Source organism: Naegleria gruberi (assembly GCF_000004985.1).
Source record: "Naegleria gruberi genomic scaffold NAEGRscaffold_8, whole genome shotgun sequence".
Classification (NCBI taxonomy): Eukaryota; Heterolobosea; class Eutetramitea; order Acrasida; family Naegleriidae; genus Naegleria; species Naegleria gruberi.
The window spans coordinates 642,825-667,501 of record NW_003163319.1 but is presented as its reverse complement, the minus strand read 5'-3'; the positions used below and the strand labels follow the sequence as shown (position 1 = coordinate 667,501).

The window sequence follows — 24,677 nt, the reverse complement described above, 5'->3', positions numbered from 1 at the left end:
AAACAAAAAATCCAAACAGTACTCGAGTTTTATAATTAATATCCTAGTAGTTGCTATTTAGTAGTGCATTTCGAAAATATTAATGGTACAATCACTGCTACAGGTTGCCAACAGATTGGAGATGCCATTCTCATTCATGTGAGTAATCCATTTGAGACCTTCAATTGAACCTTGATGTCCCTTACCAAAACTCACTAATTTTCTAAATCTCAAATCCCAAACAAAGACATATCCATTTTGAGTGGAAACACTGAGACGAGTACCTCTTGGTTCAATTTGGAGATAGGTCAGAGTGTGCCAATCTAATCCGTACTGATCATCAGTTCTAAAGACATGATACAGACCCCATCTATCCATGGAGTGACGTTCCTGTTTATCAAAGTCATCTTCTTGTTCCTCTAAAGCTTTTTGTCCTTGTTGCTTTTCCAATTCGTATAATTGGTGGTAGTGATGGTAATGTTTATCCTTATCTGCATATTGAGTATTCAATCGCCACACCATGACAGTTCTATCGTCTGCACATGTCACTATCAACTCACCAATTCCCTTAATATATTTCCACTCTACTGATGTAACAGCAGTTGTGTGACCAGTGAGGGAATGAAGTTGTGTTCCATATAGATCGAAAATTCTTGTTGTTTGATCTTCACTGCAAGTGACAACATATTGATTGCAAGGTGAAAAGCAAACGGACCAAATTTCACTGAATTTCGATATTGATCCAAACCTAGTGTCCTTATTTCCAAATATTGGTTTGTGTGCAATGATTGCCAATTTAATCTTTAGAATTGGAGATTCTCTCGAGTTGTCTTCCATAACACATAGCATACCATTACTACTGCCACATGCCAAAAGTCTTGGACATTTTCCATTACACCATCTCAAACAAACAATATCGGATGTGAGAGAAAATTTGATATTGTTATAAGGATCATCAATGGTCTCCATCTTATCCAAATCAATATTCCAACAATGTACATTCTTATCTAGAGATCCAATGAATACAGATAAAATTCTAGAATTCATATTCTCATCAATTTCAGAATCGTTCCAACTATTTTCATGCCACTTGCAACAAATTGCTCTCACAGATCCAGGAACAAAACTAGACATTATTGGTATGTGTGAATTTCCATTGGTTTTCCATAACATGACTTGACCTACAAAGTCACCAGTCACTAAAAACTCACCATCAGGTGAAAAGTCAATACCACAACATGTTAAATCGTGATATCTTATGGAAGTCACTTTCTTTCCAGGTTTGATTGCTAGTTCAGACTCTTGTCTCTTAACCTTTACGAGTGAGAATTCAGAATCAATGTAAGTCCATATTAAACTATCACCCAACCATTTGAAAAAGTAAAGGGAAATTGCAGAAGAATTCAATGAGTGTTGAGAAATTAATTTGGATTCGAAAAAGTCTTCTCCTGAATTCACCCTCTGTATCTGATAAATATCAATTGTCTTTTTCTCACAATTGTGGAAACTCAATTCGTCACGTGAATTGAATTGCATCATGAAAATAGTGCCTCTACCAATGGCCGTGAATGAACAAAACTCCTTAATATCCATCTTGTCATCAATTCCATAAATTTTTACACTTCTATCTTGGAAAGCTACTGCTAGTAAATTTTCATTACTATTGCATTCGAGTGTTGTACTCAATGGTCCACTGGAATTGAGTGGTTTTGTATCTATGTGATTCAATCTGGTACCATTTTCAATTTCGAAAAGTGAGAGAGAAACTCCGCATTCCTTCTTTTGTTTAACTTGTTCAAGTGCAAAGATGAAATATCTACCAGCACTATCTCCATTCAGTGGTCGAATGAATGAGGCCATCTGATAGAACCCAGCTGATTGGTCGATTATACTCATATTTAGGGTTTTTGGATTAAAATCAAAGACTGTAATTCTACCTCCGTATCCCTCTGTACATATTACAAATTTAGAGCCGTCTGCACTCCAAAATCCACATTGGCATCTGAAAGAGTTTGGAATTTGAATTGTTTGCATGCATTCAAAAGGATTTTCATTCGCTTCCATATTGAGAACATTGAATGATTCATTGAATTTCCAAATTTTCAACTCTCCTGAGTAACATGCACTGGCAATAAAATTACTATATTTTGGATTTTGCTGCAAAACTGTAATTAAATTGGAATGTGCAGTAAAATTCAAAAATCTATTATTGAAATCACTTCCACACTTGACATTTTCCATTACCATTTGGTCCAATTCATTCAATGACCAATTAGAATCCAACAAATTCCAGCCACAAATATTAGGACCAATAGGAGTGTACAATTCATGCAATCCTCTCAACATGTATGCACAAAAACGAGGTGTTGGAACACCTAGCAAATTCTTTACCTTTGGCAAACGACTTTCTTCATTGGGAAAGGTCGGAAATATTGAATCCATATTATTTGCAATATCAAATGGAGATTGGTTTCCTCCATTGGTTGCATAATTACTACCACTACTAGCACTATTCATTGTATATCCAATAGGTGAGAGTGGAGAAAAACATCTACTCCCTCCTCCATTATTATTATTATTGCTGGCATTCTTTCGGAATGCATTATTTATACCAGACTGAAGAGTAGAACTACTAGAATTTGTTCCGAGTTGTAACATTTCTTGGTGTGTTTTTCCACCACTTGTTGTTGACATTGTAATTGAATTGTTATTATCTTGTTGTTGAGTGGTTGGTTGTGGATAGTGAGGCAACTGTTGAAAGGGATTCAACATTTTTTTCTTCAATTTTTTCTTGAAAAGTTATAACTTGGGTGTTGATGATAATGAGGGTGATTTTCAATGTTGTGTTGATGTTGAGATGATTATGTTAGATTTGAGAATGAATTCATGTGGTTGGGAGTGTTGTATTTTTTTTGATTGTTTGGAAGAGTTTGATTTTAAATTCTTCCAGGTTGATTGAAATGTGGTTCATATCAGTGGATGAACAAGTTTTGTAAAAATACATCAGAGTTCATTCGAATGGTTCAAGTTGTTTGAAATCTCACACTGTTTATTGTATTACAATATTTCAAATGGTTTAAGGTGGACAAGTTACAATAGTTTCATTCTTAATTTGATAAGTGTTTGAGTTGAGTGGTTTGAAAATTTTAACTTCCTCACAAACTACTTCCAAATTGGCAGGATTGACTGTACCACATTGAGCAGTTGTATATCCACTTCCTGGTTTGATTCTGGAAACTTGGATAGTCATATAGTACATGGTTCCAGCTACAATTTGTTGTTGAGGATTAATAACACGTTGCACTGAACAAATTTGATTGAGTGAAGAATTGGAAACTATAAAATTGGATAATTCTTCAATGAGAGTTTGATTTGTCATTGGAAACTTTCCTCCTGGTCTAACCAATTGATTGTCCACACTTTGACCCAAATCCAAGGCCCTGGAAGCTTGTAACCATGCAAAGATAATCAATACTGCTGCTATAATGGTTGTAAGTAGTAGTGGTTGTTGCTGTTTTGAATGATAACGACGATGACGGTTGCAATTCATTGTTTTTTATATTAAAGATGTGGAGGTGATTGAGAATTTTCAATTAGAATCAAATTACTATTATATTGAAAAGGTAATTGTCTTTATATGAACATGATACTTTCCATTGTAAAAAGACACTCTAATATTTCCAATTTGATATTTTAAAAAAGGAAGAAATTCAATGTTGAACAATGATTTGGTCAACTATTTAAACAATTGCCACTCACATAGTCAGGCACTCATCAATCCAACTTGAAATTATTTTACTATTTCTTTAAATCAAATAAATCAATTATTACTCAAATATAATTTGTTGTGGTCCATCACTCATTGATGCATAAGATAATGGAAAATTCTTCTCTTGTGTTGAACTCCTGAAAAAAAATTAATGCTAAAGATGTTTGAAGTTTTTAAAAATTTATTCAATTCAAAAAAAAATGACTCACAAGAGAAAAAAGGGTGATCAACGTGCATTCGCCGATCTTACAAGAAGCGAGAAGAGAACAAAAGTCGACAACAAATCAAAGGAACACTTTAGTGATGAAATTAGAAAGAGTGCTAAACAAAAGAAGGAGGAATTGAAGGAAGCCGAAATTGCTTCTGTGCCACGTTCAATTATTGTTGTTAGAGGTAAATATAAACCAGAGCCTTTGAGAAATTTGTGTGCCGATATGAGAAAAATTATGCTTCCATACACAGCCAAGGATTTGAATGATTCTGGAAAGGCTAAAGTTGTGGATTATGTTGAATTTTCAAAGCAAGCACACGTTACTCATCTCGTAACACTGACGTCAAGTGTTAGTTTAACAAGTTTGAATATTTGTAGACTTCCTAATGGACCAACACTTACATTTGAAATTCAAAATTATTGCACAATGAAAACTTTGAGAAGCTTCTTTTTAAAGGAACTGAACCATCAAATTTCTTGTGATGAAGCAACCTTCTTTAAAGATCCTGCCATCTGTATTCTTAACAATTTTACTTCCAGTGAGAGTCACATTCAATTGATGTCACTCACATTCCAAAATATGTTCCCTCCTGTAGATGTTAAATCCTTCAAACTTGCTCATGTGAAGAGAGTTGTTTTGTTTAACTATGACGAAGATGATGAAACAATAGAAATGAGACATTATGGTATCAAAAAGACATCTGATGTCATTACTCCATTCAGATTAAATACATTGAAGAAGAATGCTGCCAAGAAAGTGAGCGAATTTAAAAAGAAATTGGATAAAGTTAAGGAAGAACTTCAAGAACTTTACAAACAAAGAAAGGATATGAAACAAAAACTTGGTAGCAAAGCTGAAGAAAAAATCAAAAAGGCTGAAAAGATTGAAGATCTTTCAGATCCATATGTTTCTCTTGAAGCTGATATTGCTCTCAAAGAAAAGTCCCTCTTATATTATAAAGAAAAGGAAGCTGCTGCAAATAAGGAATTCATGGCTCTCAACTCTAGGAATGAAGTAGTTGCTGCTAAGGCTGCCAACTCTGACAACAAATTCCAAGCTGAAGCTGTTGAAGTAGATGATAACTTTGAAGCCAACTCTAGATCTAAAGTCAAGGTTCGTTTAGAAGAAATTGGACCTAGATTGACACTTAAATTGAGAAAGGTAGTTGAAGGTGTTTTCACAGGAGAAACTATTTATCACGCTCTCTTTGAAGATAAACCAGCTGATATTAAGGAAGCTGAAAAGAAGGAAAGAGATGAAAAGAAGAAACTTAAGGAAGAACGTAGGAAGCAACAAGAAGAAAATGTCCAAAGAAAGAAGAAGGAAAAGGAGGATAAAGTTGAAAAACAAAAGAATGACTTTTTACAAAAATTCCAAGAAACCCTCGAAAAGGATAGTGAACTCTTAGTGGACGATGATGAACAAGTTGACGAAGATGTAGATGAAGATGCCGATGAAAATGATGAAATGTTTGAAGGAGATTTGGATTTGAATGAAATGATTGACGATGATGAAGAAGGTGATGATATTGAAGTTGATGAGGACTATGAAAAAGATATTGACGATCAAGACGATGATGAAGATGAAGAATAAATCATCTTCTGAAACTTTAATTTACTTTCACTTTCTCTTATTAAATTGTTTCACCAAGTGGAAGTGAATCAACGTAAGTTCATTGAAAAACAATGGAAGTCCTGAAACCAACAAATAAAAATGGCCCAAACCTGCAAGAGTATTTTGGTATTTATTGAAGGAGCTTGTGATGGTAACCTTTTGGAAGAATCAAAACATGAAGAAATGGATCGTATAGCATCCATTGGTGGAACCACTCTTGTTCACGGTAGAAAATTATTTCCATCCTCCATACCAAATTCAACCATGATTAATAATGATTGTGGCTATTTGATGCAATTATTTGATTATTTGGATCCGATTCATCCTGTTGATGAAGAAGAGGCAAATTTGTGGAAGGAAAACCCAGAACTTGAATTAGAAAAACAAAGTTTATTCTGTAAATTTAAAAAGCTTAAAGTAGAGATGTGGACAACTAATAATAATGTGTTGAATATTTTCAAAAGCAAGAAGGATAATGCCAAGTTTTTGAATTTTATTGTAAATAACAAGGAGGAAGAGGATGCAATTTGTGAAAATGCTGTTCAAGCAATGCTTTCCAATGATATTTTAATACTCCACGATAATATTACCAAATTACAAACAATTGAGGAAAAGAGAAATCATATTCAACAAATTGATCACTTATTGAAACAAGTTAATAATTTATTTACACAAAAGCAGAACCAATTCAAGATTTACAATGTCATTCTTGTGAGTACACCTTTCAATTCTGTCCTTCCATCATTCAATAAGAAATCATCACCTTTCCGTCCACTCCAAAGCTATGAACAAAAGAATGGAACAATACTCACAGATATTGTTCACCATGAACCATCTTTAATCTGTGTACAACATTGTGAAGGAGAAACTAGAAGTGACACAAATACTCAATTAACTGAAAAATCAAGTATTGAACTGAATGGAAATTGTGCAATTTTAATTGATTTTGTAATTTCTGAAATGGCTTACAAACTCAGAAAGAGTCCAAAATATGGAGCTTAACCCAATATTCAAATTCTCATATTAACCATCTAATCATTTAATAAATTATTTTAATAATAAAAAATGATATCAAACAAAACCAGAAAACTCATTTTCGGAACGATCACATCATTCCAACTTAAATTATCAGCAAACAATTCTTCTTCAATATTGTTATTTACAAAATATAATAATATAACTAATAGGAATTTTAATACATCAACATGGTATAATTTTTCTCAATGTTTATCTTCAAAACAAGAGGAAAATTCCGATAATGATTCATTTGTACAAAAAACAAAATGGAATGAAGAGGATTTGGATCCAGATAGACCAATATTTGATGGATATATACCAAAGGAAAAATTGATTGCAACCTTTTCTAGAAGTAGTGGACCTGGAGGACAAAACGTAAATAAAGTAAATACCAAGGTAGATATCAGACTACATGTTGACTCTGCAGATTGGATTCCAGATATTGTTAAAGAAAGACTGAAAGAATTATATGCCAACAAAATCAACAAGGAAGGAGAATTTATCATTCAAGCTTCAAGTTTTAGAACTCAGGATCAGAATATGAAGGATGCCATTCACCGTCTCAAGGGATATATTGCAGAAGCTTACAATATTCCAAAAGAGTGGGTTCCAAGAGAAGGAAGAACTGAAAAGGGAGATGCTATTCGAATGAAAGACAAAAAGAAACACTCTGAAAAGAAACAGAGAAGACAAGAAGGAAAGAGAATTAAAAATGTCTATGATTATTAAAACCCACTTTCTAAACGCAGTTGCAGTAATCATCAATTAAAATGAAGAATGAAATATTTTGTTTAATATTTAAGATTTGTCCTCTGCACGTACTCTCTGAGGATTTGAGATTTTTCCTTTCTTTCAGAATTGGCCCTCAATTCGGCAGCAGTGTACTTCATTCTAAACATGTTAAGATACTTTAAAAGGAAATAGGAAACAATAACAAAGAAGACTACCAAAGAACCCAAAGTTATCTTGTGACCAGCATAGAATAAGATATTTTCCCAATTTAAGGCTGCATTCTCATCTTGATAAAATGTGAATGCAAGACTTAAGGCAGTAAGGGCAGCTTCAATTGGCATTTGTTGAGATGCTAAAGCAGAAGCTCTGAATGGACCACAGTTACTTCCTGAGGCTTGGAACAAGAAGAAACCAAGTGGAACCAGACAAAAGACAAAAGTGAGGAGCAACATGTTCAAATTGAAAGGACTGCTCTTACCTCTTTCATATGGATTGTCTGGGAATTTGGCAGTAACTCTCATTATCAAATATTTACAAAAGTATAAAACAAGGTTTGAAAACAAACCAGCAATTGGAATCATTGGAGACATAATCATACCGACGAATATTAAGGACTGTCTGTAAAGCAATTCGATAACGTTTTCAGGAACATCAAACTCAACTTTTCCTCTTCTTTTTGATTCCCAGTCGTCATCAGTTTTCTTTTTTGTTATGCATCTCATTAAATTGTACCTAACAGGAAGGAAAATTAATGTTTTGAAAATGCTCACAGCAAATTCGATCCAAATCATTTGCCAAAAGACTAAACCTGCCTCAGTTTGTCTGCATTTACCATCACTTTCGTCCAAGAACAAGACTCTCACCATCAAAGCAACGGTGGTTGACATTTTGATAACATATGTTCTAATGATAATATTCCATTCTGTTGTAGCTCTTTCAGCATAACCTTCTAAGTGGACCATGTATGAAATAATAATTGGGAAGAGCAAGGAAATTGTTGATGACAGCACTGAAGTTGTAAAAGGGAAAGCAGAATTAATAATTTCATAATATTGGACAATAAAGTAGACAGCCACTGGTGTACCTACTAAAAAGAAGCCGCTCACTGCAATACCAATGGCTCTTTTAAAAACCAAGAATACAAGTTCTTTTGGAGATTTTTGAGCAGCTGACTTTTCTTTAGCAAAGTCTGCATTTCTGTACTCTGCCAATTTGGTGGCCAAATATCTTTGAAGATCTTGGACACCTTCCTTGGATTGTACACCAAAACTATAACTGTTAAAGACTGCCTCAAGGTATCTAGTGTTTTTTTCGTCAATATGTGACACACTTGTAACCTTAGCACCTATACTCATACAAATAGAAACTATACAAATCGAAAAGTTCAAAATCACCACAAACACATAAACAAAAGCGAATGGCCAAATAACTGTTGAAAACAATACAAGTCTATCCTCATAACCACCAAAGAAGAACCATGTCAGTCCAATTATGTTTGACTTGACACCAAATAGACCCATGAGGAAATCCAACTTCCAAACATCTGGCCAATTATCAAGTGGTCTCAATAACCATGGTAGAATTAATAATAGGAATGAAGAAACAGCAACAAAGAAATTCATCTTGATTACCGAATAGAAAAAGTCATAATACGTAGCAACACCACTACCAAATCTCTTCTCAATGACTTGCAATGAATTTACAAAAGGGTTTAAATGGGAAATGATTCTTGTTGCTCTGTGGCTTCCCCACCACAATTTTAATCTTCTAAAAGCTCTGGAAAATTTGTTTCTATTCCTTTCTTCCTCTTTGAAGGCTTTTGCCATTTGTCTCAATCTTTCTCTCATGTTCGTAAGATCGTCATGTTCCAACTCTTCTTTTACAAGGGAAAGAATTTCAGGACGTTGTTGTTCTATCCATTCCTTATTTGTTTTGGTCATGATTTTCTTCAATTGACTAGGATGGTGGTCGTATTGAAAACTATTACTGAATTTAACATTGGAATCATGGTGACCCAATGTTGGTATATCGGTTACATCCGTTTGATCTGTTTGATTTGTATCAGTTGGGAATATATTAATGGCTCTTGGGGATGAATGATTGGATGCTTTAGGGGTCATTTGAGGTGGAAGTACTTCTCTTGGGGTAACCTGTTGAGGTTCTCGGGGTGTCTTTTGCATTTTAGCATTAAAATACATTTCTGTCTTTGATGAAGCTCTTGAAACACTTCGTGAGTGGTAAGGAGAGCGAGCAATTTCGATGTTCACATTAGAGGCGTTAATCTCTCGGTCGCCATAGTTTGCAGAATGTGTATTAGGTCTAATTTGCATTGGCATTTCCACTTCGAGAGGTAATTCATCTTCCTCATCAGAAATATTCTTAATTACCATGCCCCAGTTTTTGTCTAAATGATTGCGGTTCATTTTAAAGCTGTTGTTGAAGAATGAGGACAATGGTTTTCTGTTGCTAACTTATTGCTGATGATATTATTGATGATGATAATATAATGTTGGTGAAAATAATTGTCTTAACTGTTTGCTTAACAAGCAGAAAGGAAATTTTGAGGGAATAAGGTGTTCAAATTTTTTTAAGGTGTTGAGAATAATAACTGCCAACAACCAAGAGGGAACGATTTGGAATAAACCGAAGAGTGGTGAATGAAAAATAGAAAATGCAAATAGAAAGAGGATGATTGTTCCTATTTCCACAACTTTTTTGGACATGCTGTACCTCAACGTTTATTAAGAACTTGAACTCTGGAGAATTTCCTTGAATTAAAGCGTATATAACAGGCCATACTTGCTTTTATTCAATAAACATTTGAATTATTTAAATTTTAAATATTTCAATCTAATTTTTAATTTTACTCATTGATGTTCTTCAGATTGCCAAAAATGTGCAAAAACCAACAAGCAAAAAATGACAAGAAAATCACTGCAGGATATTATTCAAGAACAAAACGCCAAAAACCCGATTTCAAGACAAGCACCAAAAAGAGGATGGATTTCTCGTATGTTGTATGCGGATAGAGCAAGTAGATCAACTCCAACAAGACAATTATCAATCTTTGTTCCTACTCTTTTTGTTTGTATGATGGCGACTGTTATGATGATGAAAAACAAGCTCTCCGTTAAATTTGAAGATATTGATGACAATACTAAACAACAATTAGCTGGTACGTGACAATTTTACGTAAATTATTAAACACATTTAAATTAGATCACAGAGAGAAGGTTAATGAATTGTTCCGAGAAAAGAGGGACGCTGACATGGATGAAGTCTTGTTGGACTATGAAGTCAGATTGTGGTCCAATGGTTACCAAAACAAGCCAGTTCCAAGATCTATTGAAGAGAATGATTCTAACGATGAAGATGATGATGCTGGAGATGATTAATTTCAAAATTTTCAATTTGCCTGAAGTTGAAAGAATTATTCGGAGTAATTTGCATGAATGAAAAAGGCCTTTGTGATGGAAATTGGATTTCAAAATGTGTGGTGGAATAAAATTGCCTTGCTGATGAATTGGACTTTATTTGTGGTAGCAAAAGTGACCACATCATCTTGTGGATTTACAGCCTTGCCATATTTTAGTGATATTATTATTTACAATTATCAATGTTGAATACTGTACACTCTGGATTGATTAGTGGATAAAAAGATTGGATAGAACCCATTGCCCTAATTTTACAAAACCTCAAAATTGAAAATATCATCAAAGGCTATTGGTGAGAGAGGTTGAGGCGATGGAGAGGATGGTGTTGTTGTGATTGAATCCAGCACATCAAAAGACAGGAATGATCCTGGTTTGCAAGTTGGTGGTTTGGTAATTTCCTTCATCCTCTCATCGGAGAGTGTGACAAAGATATCCTCAGTTTGTCCAGTTTGCAAGTTGAATTCGCTAAAGACTGGAGTTGGATGTTCGAAAACTTCATCACTCTGAGGACAATACTCAATCTCATTATCATCAAAGGTTAATTTGAGAGGATTGGACTTGAGAGTGGAGACAATCTTCTTACCCAATTGTTGGGAGAGTATATTCTTTGGTTTGATTGGTTGTGGGAGAGCTTGTTGGGACTTGTTAGAGTTTGGATTATCATTAAAGACTTGGATAGGATTGGATTTAATCTTCTTCTTGGCTGGTTGGAGTGGATTGTTTTGCTGAAGGTTGGCACCTTTCTGGGTGTTTGTGATGTCGACCAAGGCCTTTCTCTTCAGATTTGAAGCAGCTGAGGAATCATTGCCTCCCTTTTTTAATTGTTGTTGCTGTTGTTGTGGTTGAAGAATGTTCGGTTTGATTGGACCAGTGCTATTCCCCATCAATTGTTGCTTTTGAAAGAGAGGTGTGGTATTCTCCAGGTCTGCTGGTCTAGTGCTAGGAGCGAATGGGGTTGGATGCTGGTTGTGTCTATTGTTCATTTTTTTTTGAAATTTTTAATGTAACGGTTACGCTGGGCGGCAACATTTGGCCTTCAACCACTACTATTGATATTCTTTCCTTATTTCGTTTGAGTTTAAATATTTGTTATTGAAATTTTATTCTATCGAAGGGCACCGATAATTGTTGAAGATAGGCTGATACATCTTTTACCATTGGGAGAGGCCCACATAGATAATAACATGCATTTTTCAATTCTTCACTCGTTAATGATTTTTGCAAGAAATTAGAGTCAATTCTATCATGTTTCAAAATTGATTCCAAATGTTTGGGTATTTCCTCAGTTGGGGAGGTCAGTAAATGGCACTCAATATTAGAATGTTCTTTCATAATTTCCAAAATGTCATTGATAAAGCAAAAATCTCCCACCGTATTAGCTGAATAAATTAATTTAACATTTACAAAATATAATCCATTCTGGGCAATATATTTCAAAATACTCACTAGTGGCGTCACGCCCAATCCACCAGCAATCAAAACTAAATTCTTAATATCCATAAATTGTTCATCTATCATGTTGAAATAGAATTTTCCTAGAGGTCCTGAAACCTTAATATATTCTCCTTCTTTCATATCATGTAGTGCCCTAATATATTTGAAAAAATGTAAATAAAATTGAAAAATAATGAATACCTACTGAGAAATGGGATGATTACTCAACTGTACAGTTATTTCAATAATATTGGAATTTAACATTGGTGGACTCGATATTGAGATGGATGTTGTCATGTCTCCCAAATGAATATTTACATATTGTCCTGCAAAAAACACAAAGAATGAATGTGAGGTCTTTAAACTTTCAACATTAAGTAAAAATCGTTTAGTTTTTGGTGTTTCTTGTGTAATTTTCAAAATTTTTGCAGGAACTTGTTGAAATTCTACTGGTAACACTTGATGTGCATTATTACTATGAAAATTAGACGTATGAAGTGTTGGTATGACAGAAGTATTGACTCTCTTTACAAATAAACTCTGCAATAGTGATTCCCTTGTATTGTAGACTGTCATTTTGAAATTTCTATTTCCGATTAAACTACTAATTGACCATATAATTGTCTGGCTCTTCTTGTTGCCAAATGATAATAAATTATTATTCAATAATAGGTAACGATGATGATGAAGTACTGAAAGTTTTTTCATTAATAATATTTGATGGCGACAGACGGAAAAAGATGATAAATTGAAAAAGTGCTACAATAGATGCGAGGAGATAACAGGAATAATGATTCCGAAGTTGGTTGCGAAAAAACTTCTTGATGTAATAATAATTGAACTTAATGTGTTTTCCTTTCCTCTCTCAGGTAAACAATTATTGTTTCACAACAAGTAAGATTTGAGGATTCTTTTTTTTTCAGTGTGTGGAAAAGCACAATCAATACTTGAGGATTCTTTGCAACTCGTATTATTGATTGAATAATAGAGGAACAATCATTTTCAAATTCCTTTACAATTGTTTGTAACATTTTAGTAGAAAACAAAGAAACAGGCAAACATTTGTAAAAACATGTACGAACGTGCGTCACGTTTATTATTTTTAGAATTAAAAAATGTCAATAGAGAATGTTGCTGTTCATCTGTGGCTAACATACAGAGAGAAGAAATATGAGGCAGAGTTTTCATCGGATGGCTCTACTCTTAAATACAATAATTTATCGGTGCATAGTATAACTGAATTTTGTGATCAAGTCACGGGAAGAAAATCGAATGGTCAAACTCTTGATAAAGTGGTCATTGTTTTAAACGGAAAACCAATTGCAAAATATGGTGATATAAAATTAAAATTAACGGAAAAGAGAGAGAAAAGACTGAGGGAATTGTATTATAAAATCATAGATCCAAATTCTTTGAAACAACTTTTGGAAAAATCGACTTTTAAACCATCACAAATGGTTCCTCCACCAAAATCATCATCAGAGCCAGTAGAAATTGTAAATATTGAGGAGGTTCACGTTGAATTAGTTTTAGAATTGGAAAAATTGTGTGAGAGTTTGCAGACAACTGCCATGTTGCTCACCTATATGGGAACGACAGAGGACAGTGAGGACGTAAGACAGGAAATTAAAAACCAAAGAAAAATAACGAACGGAATCATTTCGAGTATTGAGGAAAAATTGGAGCTCTTACAAAATCATCCACAATATCCAAAATTAAATAATGATTTTATTAAACTCAAAAGTTTGAGAGAAGAATATTTCAAAGTTAAACTGAAACAATTATTGGAAAAGTATCCATCTTCAAGAAGTTTGACAGATAAGAATATAAATAGTACAACTAGAAAGGCTGTAAAGGTTGAAAAGGATCAATTATTTGAACTTTTACAAAAACCATCAGAGGGTAACTCATATTCTCAAGAGGAGCAACAGTTACTCCTACAACAAGATGACTTGGTATTTGTACCATATCAGGAAGATGAAGAAGAATTGAAAGAATTGCAAAAGCTCCATAAAGACTTGAGGGATTTGTATGGAATTTCACAAGATCTTCACGAGGAGGTTGCTGTTCAAGGTGAAAAAATAATTCAAGTTCAAAGCAATGTGGATAAGGCAGAGCTCTCTGTAAAACAAGGTACCAGATACTTGCAAGAAGCCAAAAAGATTGGAGCTATTTCTGCAATTGTTGTTGGAGGAACAGTTGGTGGACTCATTTTGGGAGGTCCAATAGGAGCAATTGTTGGACTCAAGGCTGGTGTAGCTCTAGGAGTATCTGCTGGTGTTGGAGGATTGGCTGTTGGAGCTACTGCAGGAGGGTTACTTGCCAAATTTACCTCTAGTGTGAGTAATAGTATTTCAGGTGCTTATTCAAAAGTGACAGCTCCATTCATGGCTAAAAAACAGCAACAACTTGCTAGCTCACCTCCTCAATCAAATGTAAATTTAATGTAAAGTAGAAAATGTAAAATAATTAGGTTTAATGAATTCCAAAATAAAAATTGAACAAATAATGGAACACCTTCTTTTCAAATTTAAAATGTTGAAGCAAAATAAATTATGCCACAACAACTAATAGAGTCTAATAATTTTGGCGCCAATTATTTCTGTTTAATATTAAAAACAACACAAAAAAATAAGTAAAAACTCAACATTTTTTACTTGCATCAATATGATGTCTTTCCAACCGCCACAACACAAATACTTCATCCCGACACAACAAGGTAGCATGCAAACACAACCATTGCACACAAGGAATGTAGTACAAAATTCAAACTATCAACCATATCAGAATCATCAACAACAACAATATTATTACAATAACTATCCACAGCAACAACAATTTCATCCTCGTCAGCAAATCACATCACCATCACAACAAATTCACCAACAGCAAACCATACCACAAAAGCAACTCCCTCCTACAAACAATTATCAAACACCATACCAAAGCAGCAGTTCAACAGTAAGATATCAAACTCTTGCTGCTCGTCCTCAGCAGGTTTCTAACTATCAGACACCATCATCACAATCATACTATCCTAATGTTGAAACCAATTTTCAACATCAAACACCCCACCAACCCTTCTCTAGTTCGATTACTACTTATACTGCAGTTGGTGGAGTTAGGACACCTAATTTTCTCTCTTCACACAGTTACAATCCTTCACAACAGTATGGCTTTACATCTTCCTCAACTGTTGTAAATAGGATTACTAGAAATAATAATGAAGACGATGTTAATACTCAGAGATCACTGTCACAACTTTCAAGGATACGGTCACAATTCTCAAAGCCTGTGAACAAACCTGCTGAGAATGAGAAAGATGTTGCTGATGCTATCAATAAGGCATTTAGACAACGATTTTCCTCTGTTGCTCAATCAAACAATAACAATATGAAATTCCCTACCCAAACTGCAAAATTACTCAAACACATGAAAGTAGAAGAAATCAAACCATCTAGTACAAGCTCATCTCAACAAATGTTTTGTCAGAGTACTCAAACATCAATTCTTCAAGCTCCACAATCTACCTTTACTGGATCTCAATATTGCCAAACAGAGCAATATGTTGATCCAATTAAGACAACCAATCAACCAATTCCTCAAACCCACCAATCTCAGTTGATACAACCTACATCACTCAGAGGAAATATTTCCTCAGATGATCGCTTAATGCCACCTCCTTCAAACTTTGTGAACACATCGATGAACAGCTCTCGAATTTCAACTTCCTTCCACTCATCAAATATTGCTACACCTCCATTACTTCAACCCCCACCAGCTCAACAAACAAATATCTCCCAATTTTCCCCTCAAAGAACTCCATCCAATCCTCCTGTAGTTTTGTCCTCTTCGTTCAACATGTCTACTCCTAAATCACAAACTATACATATTTCTGACCAACAACACCAACAACCAGTTTTGGATCCATGCAGTCAACTCTCACCCTCACTTAATCCACCAAGTCAAATCCATAATACTCCCCCAACATATAATCTTGTAGGTCACCATGTAAATCAAAACATGTCTGCACAGATTAACACTAGTTCAATTGAGCAAGCTTGGGGTACACCTCTCGTTACTGTACCAGTGATGATTCCTCCTCCCGCTATCACTACAACCTCAAACACTAATAACAATGGCAGCTTTATGCGTAATCGTTTCGATTCAGATATCCAAAATGATATTAGTGGCACTAATTTCCCACCTCAATATTGTGTGCCTCCACAATGCTATCCTAGTGATCCAATGCCTGTTAATGTCACAAATGAGGTATTACTACAAAAATTCCCACCACAATATCCTGAGCCTGTCAATGTTACAAATGAAGTATTAATGCCAAACCATTCTCAAATTCATCATAATGTATCTCACCAAAGCAACTTGGAAGAGGAGAAAAAAAGACAAGACTCGATAATTGCTGATATTAATATGAGCAAAGTGCAAAGTCCAGAGGGTAAAGAGGTAACAGTGGTGAGTGATTCCAAGTCATTATCAGAAGAGACAGATGAGGACGATGAATCCAATAATGTAGAATCATCAAACAAATCAGAAATGCAACCAGAAAGCAACGAAATATCAAAAGCAGCATTGGAAAAGGCAATAAGGGATGCTTTAAGGAAGGCTCGTGGATTTGTGCATGACATTAGGGAGAATAACACAGTATTGCTAGGTTGTAAAAAAACCAGAGAATTTTATGATTACTCTGAAAGAAAAAATTGGAAGAATAGAGTGACAAAATCAAGACCTAGTATTTTCCGCAGAAGGAGATATAACCTCAAATCCATTTCTAAATCTGCAACTAATGGAGACATTGTTCAAATTATTGAGGAAAGAATGAAAAAACCAAGCGAGATGAGTCCAACAAAAACTACCACCTCAACACCAAAGAGTAAAACCACCACACCAAAGTCTACGACGATCACTAAGAAACAAACACCCGACCTAAATATCCTAAGCACACCATTGATAAGTCCAATACCTAAGAATGTTTATAGTCACAAACTTAACATTGTCCCAAATGAATCTGATATTCATGAAGATTTCTATCTTATGAAAAAGCTCAATTCTGTAAAGAATTTATATGCTGATGAGGATGATTGGACCAATTATGAATTTATTACAAATAGCTCTCAACCATCAGAATTCTCTGGCCTAATAAACGAGTTTATGTAAGTTTAACAAACTTACTTTGAACCGTCTTTTGGCGCCAAAATTCATTTCAAACTACAAAAAAAATGCCTAACCAAGACTTTATCAGCAGTGAGATGATGTAAGTGCAATAATTTATTATCTATCATCAGTCTAACTTGGAGCGTACTTTAATACAACAAGATCTTCCTACGGTTACGATGGAAGGAAGATTCACTCAGTGGACGATCAAAGGATTGCATTTATTTGTGGAAGGGGAGTGAGATTTATTAATATTGAAACAAAGGAGGAACACTACTTTGTTCCCGATATCTATATTAGTGAGGATAAATCTGTACAAGACTCATTTGATTTGAGACAATCTGTGGCAACTACAAAACAGTTATACCTCACAGCAGGAATTAGTGCAATTGCCTTCAACAAGAAAAGAAGAGTCTTTGCAGTTGCAGATACGTATTCCCATCCAAAAATTAGAGTTTATGATTTGAATACTTTTGAGGTTTTAAAAGTTTTATCTGGTGGATCAGTAATTGACTATTTGGATTTGGATTTCTCTAGGGATGGTAGTTTTCTTTTGTCATTAAGTGGAGTTCCTGACCATCAACTCACAGTTTGGGATTGGGCCTCTAGTAGGATGTAGGTTTCTTCAAATTATTCTGAGCTAACATATACTTTCAAGTCTGATTCAAACCCAAGTACCAAATACTACAAAGTATGCCAGTTTCAATCCAAGAAACAAGTTACAAATATGTTCGAGTGGATTTGCTCATCTTGCATTCTGGCTGGTAAATCCAATAGTTGATGGATATGATATCATACCAGTGTATGTTTCTTCTAAAATATTTCAATTGTTTTAACCTTTATTTTCCAGAGAACCGAAGGTTTCAGAAAACATTTACGAAAAAATCAAAACAACAGAATTATATAGGCATGAATGGGGAGTCAATAATGACATTTTATGTGTGACGAATGATGGAGACTTTTTAAGATTTGAAAATATTCACTCAAATGGTATTATTTTGGATTTAGACGATTCTAGAGATGCAATGTATAATATAGCAGTTTGTAGACACTCATGTATTGCTGGATTACATCAAGGATGTTTGAAAGTTTATCGTATGTCAACAATTAATAATGCTGGACAAAAATTTGATGATGAGGAAAGAATATCATCCAGAGTTGTAACATTGAACAACAAACTGGGTGATATTTCTTCTGTTTGTATTTCAGGAAATTTCAAATATATAATAGCTGGCACTGTGGATGGATCCATTTTTAGAGTGTATATTAAGGGATTCGAAACAGATACAATCACTGATATGGAATTGATGAAGAACGAAATATCCATGAGTTACGTAAGTATATTATGGAATTTATTCTTGACAATTTATTTAGGTTTACGATTCTCATATTGGAGCTGTTACAGGTGTTTACCAATTGGAACCACAAGACTCTGGAGAGACAAACAAATCCATTGTTGTGAGTCATGGTATGGATGGAACTATTAGAGTGTGGAATTACAAAACCAATACATTGATTGCCAAGAGAAAGTTCAATGCACTATTCTCATGTGGTCAATACTCTAATGGTCTGCTATTTGTTGGTTCTTCCATTGGTTTTTTGAGAGTCTTTGAATTTGATGAAAAACACCAACCTATTGCAATTTATTCACACAGATTAAGGACATCTGCTATTACGAGCATTAAAATTGGAGGCAAAAATGGAACACTTGTTGCCGTCTCATTTGCCGATTCCACTCTTGGATTCCTCCGTTTGGGTAATGCAGAGATTGAGAATAATAATGAGGATATTGTCGTTGACTTGGCAATGGAAGATGATGATGAATTTTTGTCCTTGATTGGATTCTGTAAATTTAACCACAACATTTCAACCCTCGCTTGGTCTAATGAAACATCTCTGTATGTGGCCACTGAGGTTGGTGATTTGTATCTTGTAGAGCCTCCTGTAACATATGAAGAAGTTATCTTACTAACAAATATTACTAAAGATATGTGGAAACTGGATTACCCATGTTACGGAATGGCTCCTTTCAAAGAGTAAGTTTTTAGTATCATTTGAGTAATTGACAATCATTGCAGCGATCCAAATCATATTTACACCTTGTCACAAGACAAAACAATCAAAATTTACGATCTCAACGTTGAAGATAGACAATCTGGAATGAGTAACAATGTAGTAACTCCAAGTAGTGAAACTTTGTGCCACTATAAAACTGGTGCTTGGGTAGTTTTGAGTTCTTGTGGAAGATACCTATGTACTGGAGCAAAGGATGGTGTAGTTTCAATCAGAATAGCACATACTAACTTCTTTGAGCAGAACGAAGAAGAAGGAGCCTCAGAATCATACTATTTACACAATTCTATGAATGGTGGTGTTTCAAGTATTTCATTTTCATACGATTCCACTACGATTTTCTCGTCAGGCTATGACGGAAGTATATGTGTTTATTCCTTAGATCCTTCCGAAAACATGAACACTAACAGTTTTGTTATGGCCATTCCAAAAGTTCAACCAAAAGATAAGTGTTCGACAACATCAGAGTCTCCAGATTTTAAAACAATTTTGGAAATTAAGACTGACAATCAAAATAAGGTTGAACAAATGATGAAAGAAACCAAGAAGGAGCAAGCTTTCTCTCAAATAGACGAGTTGAGAAAACTATTTTTTGAAATTAAGGCTGAAAATGATAATGCTCCAGAGGATGAAAGATTATCTGAAAGCGAATTTATAATTGATGAAGATTACAAAAAGATGCTGGAGAGAGAAGGTGAAAAGGAATGTGAGAAACTAAAGGAAGTTATGCGTGTAGAAAATGTAAAGAAGGACATCTTGGCAAAGAAAATCAAAAAGGAATGTTGGGACTCTATGGAAGAACATGCAACCACTATTATTGCTTTCAAGATGGCTTCCGAATACCAAAAGGAAGGAATTCTTCTGGAAGTTCCAAATTATGTGATTAGAAAGAGAGATCCAAAGAGAGAAGTTATTCTTGAAAAGATTGCATTCATGAGAAGAATGGAAGAAATATCATTGGTAAACAGAAGAAAGGAATACATTACCAACGATATCGAAGGTGGTGTTCCAGATGAGGAAGAATATGAAGAAAAATCGAACAAGAGAACCAACTCGAGAACAAGTGAAATTTCAGAGAACAGAAGTGAGGATGAATCTGAATTAAGAAAAACAAAGGAAAATATCAGAAAGAACCTTATTCTCGATCTTGATGGTCTTTTATATCCATATACCGATCTATACACAAGACAAAGAAAAGTTACCCAAATTTTCCTTCTTCAAGAAAAAGTGGACAAGATGAAAAGACAATTTAATGGAGAATTTAAGACGGTGAGAGAAGAAAAGACTCAAATTATCAGAAAGATTGAAAGTATGAACGAGAAAATTCTAGACATTTCTAAAGATTTGAACAGATGTTCAGGTACACCAATCCCTGTTGAAATATTCGATGTAAAACTCAAACCTCAAGAGAAGCCAGAACAATACATTCTCCAAGTAAGCGAAGATGAGCTTCCAAAGACTAAATTTGTGAGATCAGACGACAAGTCTAAAAAGCAAGATAATCAAAAGGCATCAGATCCATCAAAAATGCAAGATAAGGACACAGCACAAAGAGCCTTGCAAATGATGATGGATGGTAAATTAGATCTTGACACTCACGAAACTAAAGAAGAAGAAATACCTGTCCCAGCTGCAATGGGAAAGGAAAGATCTGAGTTAACAGAGCAAGAAATGAAAGAACTCAAGGAATATGAAGCTTTAATGAAACAAAAGGAAGAAGAGCGTATTAAGAAGGTTAAACAATTGGAGGCCAAGCTCAACAATGCCAAACAACAAATAGCTGATCTTTGTCAAGAATTCGATACAAACTTGAAGATTCTATTCTTGAAAAAGCAATCAACAGACCAATCACTTTTTGAAATTGAACTCCAAATGGTAAAACTTTCTCAATCAATCATCCAACACGAAGAATTTGAAAAGGCAGAAAAGCAATTAGAAAAGATTTTAGAAGAATTGAAGAATAAGAAGGCTCAATCTTCTAGTGCTGTCCAGGAATACCACAAAAGGTTTGAACTTGAAAAGGTTGAACATGAAAAGATAATACTAGAAGATCGTCAAATGGAAAGATCGTTCAAAACTCAATTCCAAAGAGATATTCTTCAAGTATTCTATCCAGCGAATCAACAGGCTCTCTCACAAATGTGTAAAAAGATGATGCAACAAAAAACTCAATCAAGTATGAATATGGAATTCCAAAAGTTGCAACATGCAGCAAATATGAAAATTGGTGAAATGTTCGAAAAACTTTACAAGATTTTCAGAACAAGATCTAAACCTCAAACAAATCAAGATAATATTGACCTAGCTTTGAATTCTGTAGATCCATTTGCTGATGTAGACGCAACAGAAGAAGCAAAGAATGCTCCTCCAGAAGATCCTCTCGATGAAGAAAAATCAAGACCAATCTACATTGCTGATGATGAATTATGGGCAAGATTTTGGGAAATAAGAGAGGCAAAGGTAGTAATGGACAATAGTGTAAGAGATTCTCAACAAAGACTTGACGAAATGAGAGTCCGTCTCGACAAGTTGACCAAAGAAGATAAGGATTTGGATGCAATAATGAGTTTGGAAATGACTGAACTGACAAAGTTCAGAGATAAGATTGTAACCGAGTCTTACAATATGGATAAGATTTTCAGATTCAAGCAAGGTCAAGTGGAAGTTGAACAAGCAGCTGTAGTTACTGACTATTCTGATGCCATTCTTATATTTAGATCAACTGTTGAAGATCATAACTCTAATATTAGACAACAGGGTCAAGAAATTGTTAAACAATTGACAAAGATGAAAGATTTAAAGAAGAAGATTAGAAAGATTCAATGGGAAAATGACCTCATTGCTTTTGATACTGAAGAAATGATAATTAAATTCAAGAGGCTTCAAATGCTTAAAGTAAAGAAGGAAATGCAAGAAATTATCAAGAGTGGAGGAGGAACAGAGGAGAAGAAAAAGATGGAAAGAGCTAAACTCCAAAAACAAATTGAAAATGTTAAGGCTGCTCTTGAAACTGCCCTCGAAGAAAAGAAGAGAATCCTTAAAAAGATGGAAGATTTAATGCATGTTAGATATGAAGAAAATACTAACCTCATTCGACAAATCAAGATTTTCGAACAAGTTGTTGAAGAAAGAGCTCAACTCAACCAAATTCAATCAGCCACCAAAGAAAAAGAAGCTGCTGATAAGCGTATGACCGAAATTAGATGGGAAAGAAAACTTCAAGATTTGTCACGTGATCAAAAACGAGAACTCGACATTCTCACAGAAGAATTGGAACGTTTAAAGAAGAGATCATTCCCAAGTTTTGCAGTGGTTGAAAGAAGAAAAATGTAAATTCGTTTTAGTTTCCTAAGCTGAATTGGTTGCTTTTAATTTGATTTTGAAAAATGTAAATAAAAAATGAAATTACTTACTTACATTGACTCTTTCGCCGTTCGTCAATTCCAACAAGGATACAAAGGAGGCACCCAAATTCCAATTTCTGTCCAATCTTTTGAAGAACAAATCAACAAAATTTGGAGCTCTGGAGATTATCAATTGAAGGATGGTTATGCACCATTTTGTAAACATTTATTTGTTCCTAATTTTGCAGGATGTAAACAAAGTTTCTTGGAAATTACCAAAGATAATGAACATTTGCTCCGAACAGAATATCAACAAAGAAAAGAATCGGAATTACCAGTCCTCTGTAGATATTTCCCTTACGATTTAGTAAAGGATCAAATCAAGGACTCTAAATATTTGGATATTATTCTCTACTCTAAAGAACAAATATTGAAGGAATCTGAAGCAATGCAAGAAGTTTCCGATTATGAAAAGAGACCTGAAATTACTGATTGTGAATGGGGAATCATTTCTGTTAAGTCACAAGACGTTGATTATGAACTTCCAATGACTCCAATCACAATGATGAGAAATGCTTTAGGAAAAGAAGAAGGAGGTAGTGGAGTACCATTAGAAAGAACCAAATATATGGATTCTGTTGAATTTTGGAAGAATTATGCCACCATTGCTTAATTATTTAATACAATTATTTAATTATTTTATTTATTAATTATAACAATGATGAGCTATTCTCTATTATTGGAATATTTCGAAATTAAATTATTTGATCATTAAATAAATATTTCAATTTGTTTTCCCGCCAAATATTTGCACTTCAAGAAAATACAAAAAACAAAAAAAATGATTCCATCAACTGTTGATACAACAAATTCCGATGATACATCACTGAATCAAGATAACACTACACCAAGTTTAAATTATATACAAGAAGCCAAGAGGAAGCAATTCCTTGAGAGGATGGAAAAGAGAAATGAAGAAATGAAAAATAAGAGAAATCAAGAGGTTAAGGAAAATCCAACAGTCTTTTGGAATGCTTTTAATGAATTAATTAGTCAACAAAAACAAGCCTCTGAATTGCAACAATTTTTAAACCAACATGTGCACTATCTGCCAAACTATGACGTCCGAAAGGCAGATGAAAAGATTAAAAAAATCCAGGAAGAATTAAAGAAGGATAAAAAGGTATTTTCATTCAAAAAGAAGGCACCAAGTTCTGAATCACTTCAAAAGAAGGAAACTCAAAACGTAGTAGTTGAGGAAACTCCATCTATCAAGTTGGAGACTAACAAGACAGTTGTTGATCTGAGTAGGGTACCTTCAGGTTATATCCATGAAGTTGCCCCAACTAAGGAAAATGAAAGCTTTGCCATTTGTAATGGAAATCAAAATCATGTCAGAATAAGGCATATTATTGGCGCTGTGTATATATCAAATCTTGTGGATTGTACTATTGAATTAGGACCTGTGAATGGTGCCATCTTCCTTTCCAAATGTCAAAATTGTAAATTCCAGCTTGCTTGTTGGCAATTGAGAATACATGACAGTACTGGATGTGAATTCCTTATTTGTCCAAAGAATAATCCAATTATTGAAAATTGTTCTGGCTTACAATTTGGAAGATATTCCCTCGAATATGAAGGATTGGATACTCAACTCAAATCTTGTGATATGGTTGTGGAGGATGATAACAAGAATAAGTGGAATAGAGTTCATGATTTCAATTGGTTAAAGACCAATGAGCCAAGTCCTAACTTTATTTACCTTTAAAATTATTTATTTCTTCTAACAACTCGCCTCTTCTTTTTTTCTTGTACGATTGGCTTTTCTTCCTCCTCTTCTGCTGATGATTCCTCATTAGAATCCTTATCCTCATCATCACTTTCTTCCTCTTTGGTA

The 24,677-nt window shown here is 34.3% G+C and overlaps 12 protein-coding genes across 12 annotated transcripts; 7 read left to right on the top strand and 5 right to left on the bottom strand.

Annotated features, from left to right (window-relative positions):
- Window positions 1–57: 57 nt before the first annotated feature.
- Window positions 58–2,751, bottom strand: NAEGRDRAFT_63955 (uncharacterized protein; the record flags this gene model as incomplete). Its single annotated transcript, XM_002680713.1, has 1 exon — window positions 58–2,751. The coding sequence occupies one exon, from the start codon at window positions 2,749–2,751 to the stop codon at window positions 58–60; it is 2,694 nt and encodes an 897-aa protein (XP_002680759.1).
- Window positions 2,752–3,055: 304 nt separating this feature from the next.
- NAEGRDRAFT_63954 (uncharacterized protein) lies at window positions 3,056–3,529 on the bottom strand (the record flags this gene model as incomplete). Its single annotated transcript, XM_002680712.1, has 1 exon — window positions 3,056–3,529. One exon carries the CDS (start codon window positions 3,527–3,529, stop codon window positions 3,056–3,058), a length of 474 nt encoding a protein of 157 aa, XP_002680758.1.
- A 419-nt stretch (window positions 3,530–3,948) lies between these two features.
- Window positions 3,949–5,705, top strand: NAEGRDRAFT_57154 (brix domain-containing protein; the record flags this gene model as incomplete). Its single annotated transcript, XM_002680885.1, has 1 exon — window positions 3,949–5,705. One exon carries the CDS (start codon window positions 3,949–3,951, stop codon window positions 5,551–5,553), a length of 1,605 nt encoding a protein of 534 aa, XP_002680931.1. The 3' UTR covers window positions 5,554–5,705.
- On the top strand, window positions 5,674–6,576 carry NAEGRDRAFT_46748 (uncharacterized protein; the record flags this gene model as incomplete). The annotated part of the gene is made up of 1 exon (XM_002680884.1): window positions 5,674–6,576. The coding sequence occupies one exon, from the start codon at window positions 5,674–5,676 to the stop codon at window positions 6,574–6,576; it is 903 nt and encodes a 300-aa protein (XP_002680930.1).
- A 318-nt stretch (window positions 6,577–6,894) lies between these two features.
- On the top strand, window positions 6,895–7,284 carry NAEGRDRAFT_4962 (uncharacterized protein; the record flags this gene model as incomplete). Its single annotated transcript, XM_002680883.1, has 1 exon — window positions 6,895–7,284. A coding segment is annotated over one exon (390 nt), but the record flags the coding sequence as incomplete, so codon positions are not given.
- Window positions 7,285–7,382: 98 nt separating this feature from the next.
- Window positions 7,383–9,746, bottom strand: NAEGRDRAFT_63951 (uncharacterized protein; the record flags this gene model as incomplete). The annotated part of the gene is made up of 1 exon (XM_002680711.1): window positions 7,383–9,746. One exon carries the CDS (start codon window positions 9,744–9,746, stop codon window positions 7,383–7,385), a length of 2,364 nt encoding a protein of 787 aa, XP_002680757.1.
- Window positions 9,747–10,242: 496 nt separating this feature from the next.
- Window positions 10,243–10,718, top strand: NAEGRDRAFT_63950 (uncharacterized protein; the record flags this gene model as incomplete). Its single annotated transcript, XM_002680882.1, has 2 exons — window positions 10,243–10,498; window positions 10,543–10,718. The coding sequence occupies 2 exons, from the start codon at window positions 10,243–10,245 to the stop codon at window positions 10,716–10,718; spliced, it is 432 nt and encodes a 143-aa protein (XP_002680928.1).
- Window positions 10,719–11,008: 290 nt separating this feature from the next.
- Window positions 11,009–11,740, bottom strand: NAEGRDRAFT_46746 (uncharacterized protein; the record flags this gene model as incomplete). Its single annotated transcript, XM_002680710.1, has 1 exon — window positions 11,009–11,740. One exon carries the CDS (start codon window positions 11,738–11,740, stop codon window positions 11,009–11,011), a length of 732 nt encoding a protein of 243 aa, XP_002680756.1.
- A 106-nt stretch (window positions 11,741–11,846) lies between these two features.
- On the bottom strand, window positions 11,847–12,332 carry NAEGRDRAFT_63948 (uncharacterized protein; the record flags this gene model as incomplete). The annotated part of the gene is made up of 1 exon (XM_002680709.1): window positions 11,847–12,332. One exon carries the CDS (start codon window positions 12,330–12,332, stop codon window positions 11,847–11,849), a length of 486 nt encoding a protein of 161 aa, XP_002680755.1.
- A 974-nt stretch (window positions 12,333–13,306) lies between these two features.
- NAEGRDRAFT_57153 (uncharacterized protein) lies at window positions 13,307–14,704 on the top strand (the record flags this gene model as incomplete). Its single annotated transcript, XM_002680881.1, has 1 exon — window positions 13,307–14,704. The coding sequence occupies one exon, from the start codon at window positions 13,307–13,309 to the stop codon at window positions 14,639–14,641; it is 1,335 nt and encodes a 444-aa protein (XP_002680927.1). The 3' UTR covers window positions 14,642–14,704.
- An 8,131-nt stretch (window positions 14,705–22,835) lies between these two features.
- On the top strand, window positions 22,836–23,453 carry NAEGRDRAFT_31083 (uncharacterized protein; the record flags this gene model as incomplete). The annotated part of the gene is made up of 1 exon (XM_002680880.1): window positions 22,836–23,453. One exon carries the CDS (start codon window positions 22,836–22,838, stop codon window positions 23,451–23,453), a length of 618 nt encoding a protein of 205 aa, XP_002680926.1.
- A 168-nt stretch (window positions 23,454–23,621) lies between these two features.
- Window positions 23,622–24,565, top strand: NAEGRDRAFT_78608 (tubulin binding cofactor C; the record flags this gene model as incomplete). Its single annotated transcript, XM_002680879.1, has 1 exon — window positions 23,622–24,565. One exon carries the CDS (start codon window positions 23,622–23,624, stop codon window positions 24,546–24,548), a length of 927 nt encoding a protein of 308 aa, XP_002680925.1. The 3' UTR covers window positions 24,549–24,565.
- Between the last annotated feature and the right edge of the window lie 112 nt (window positions 24,566–24,677).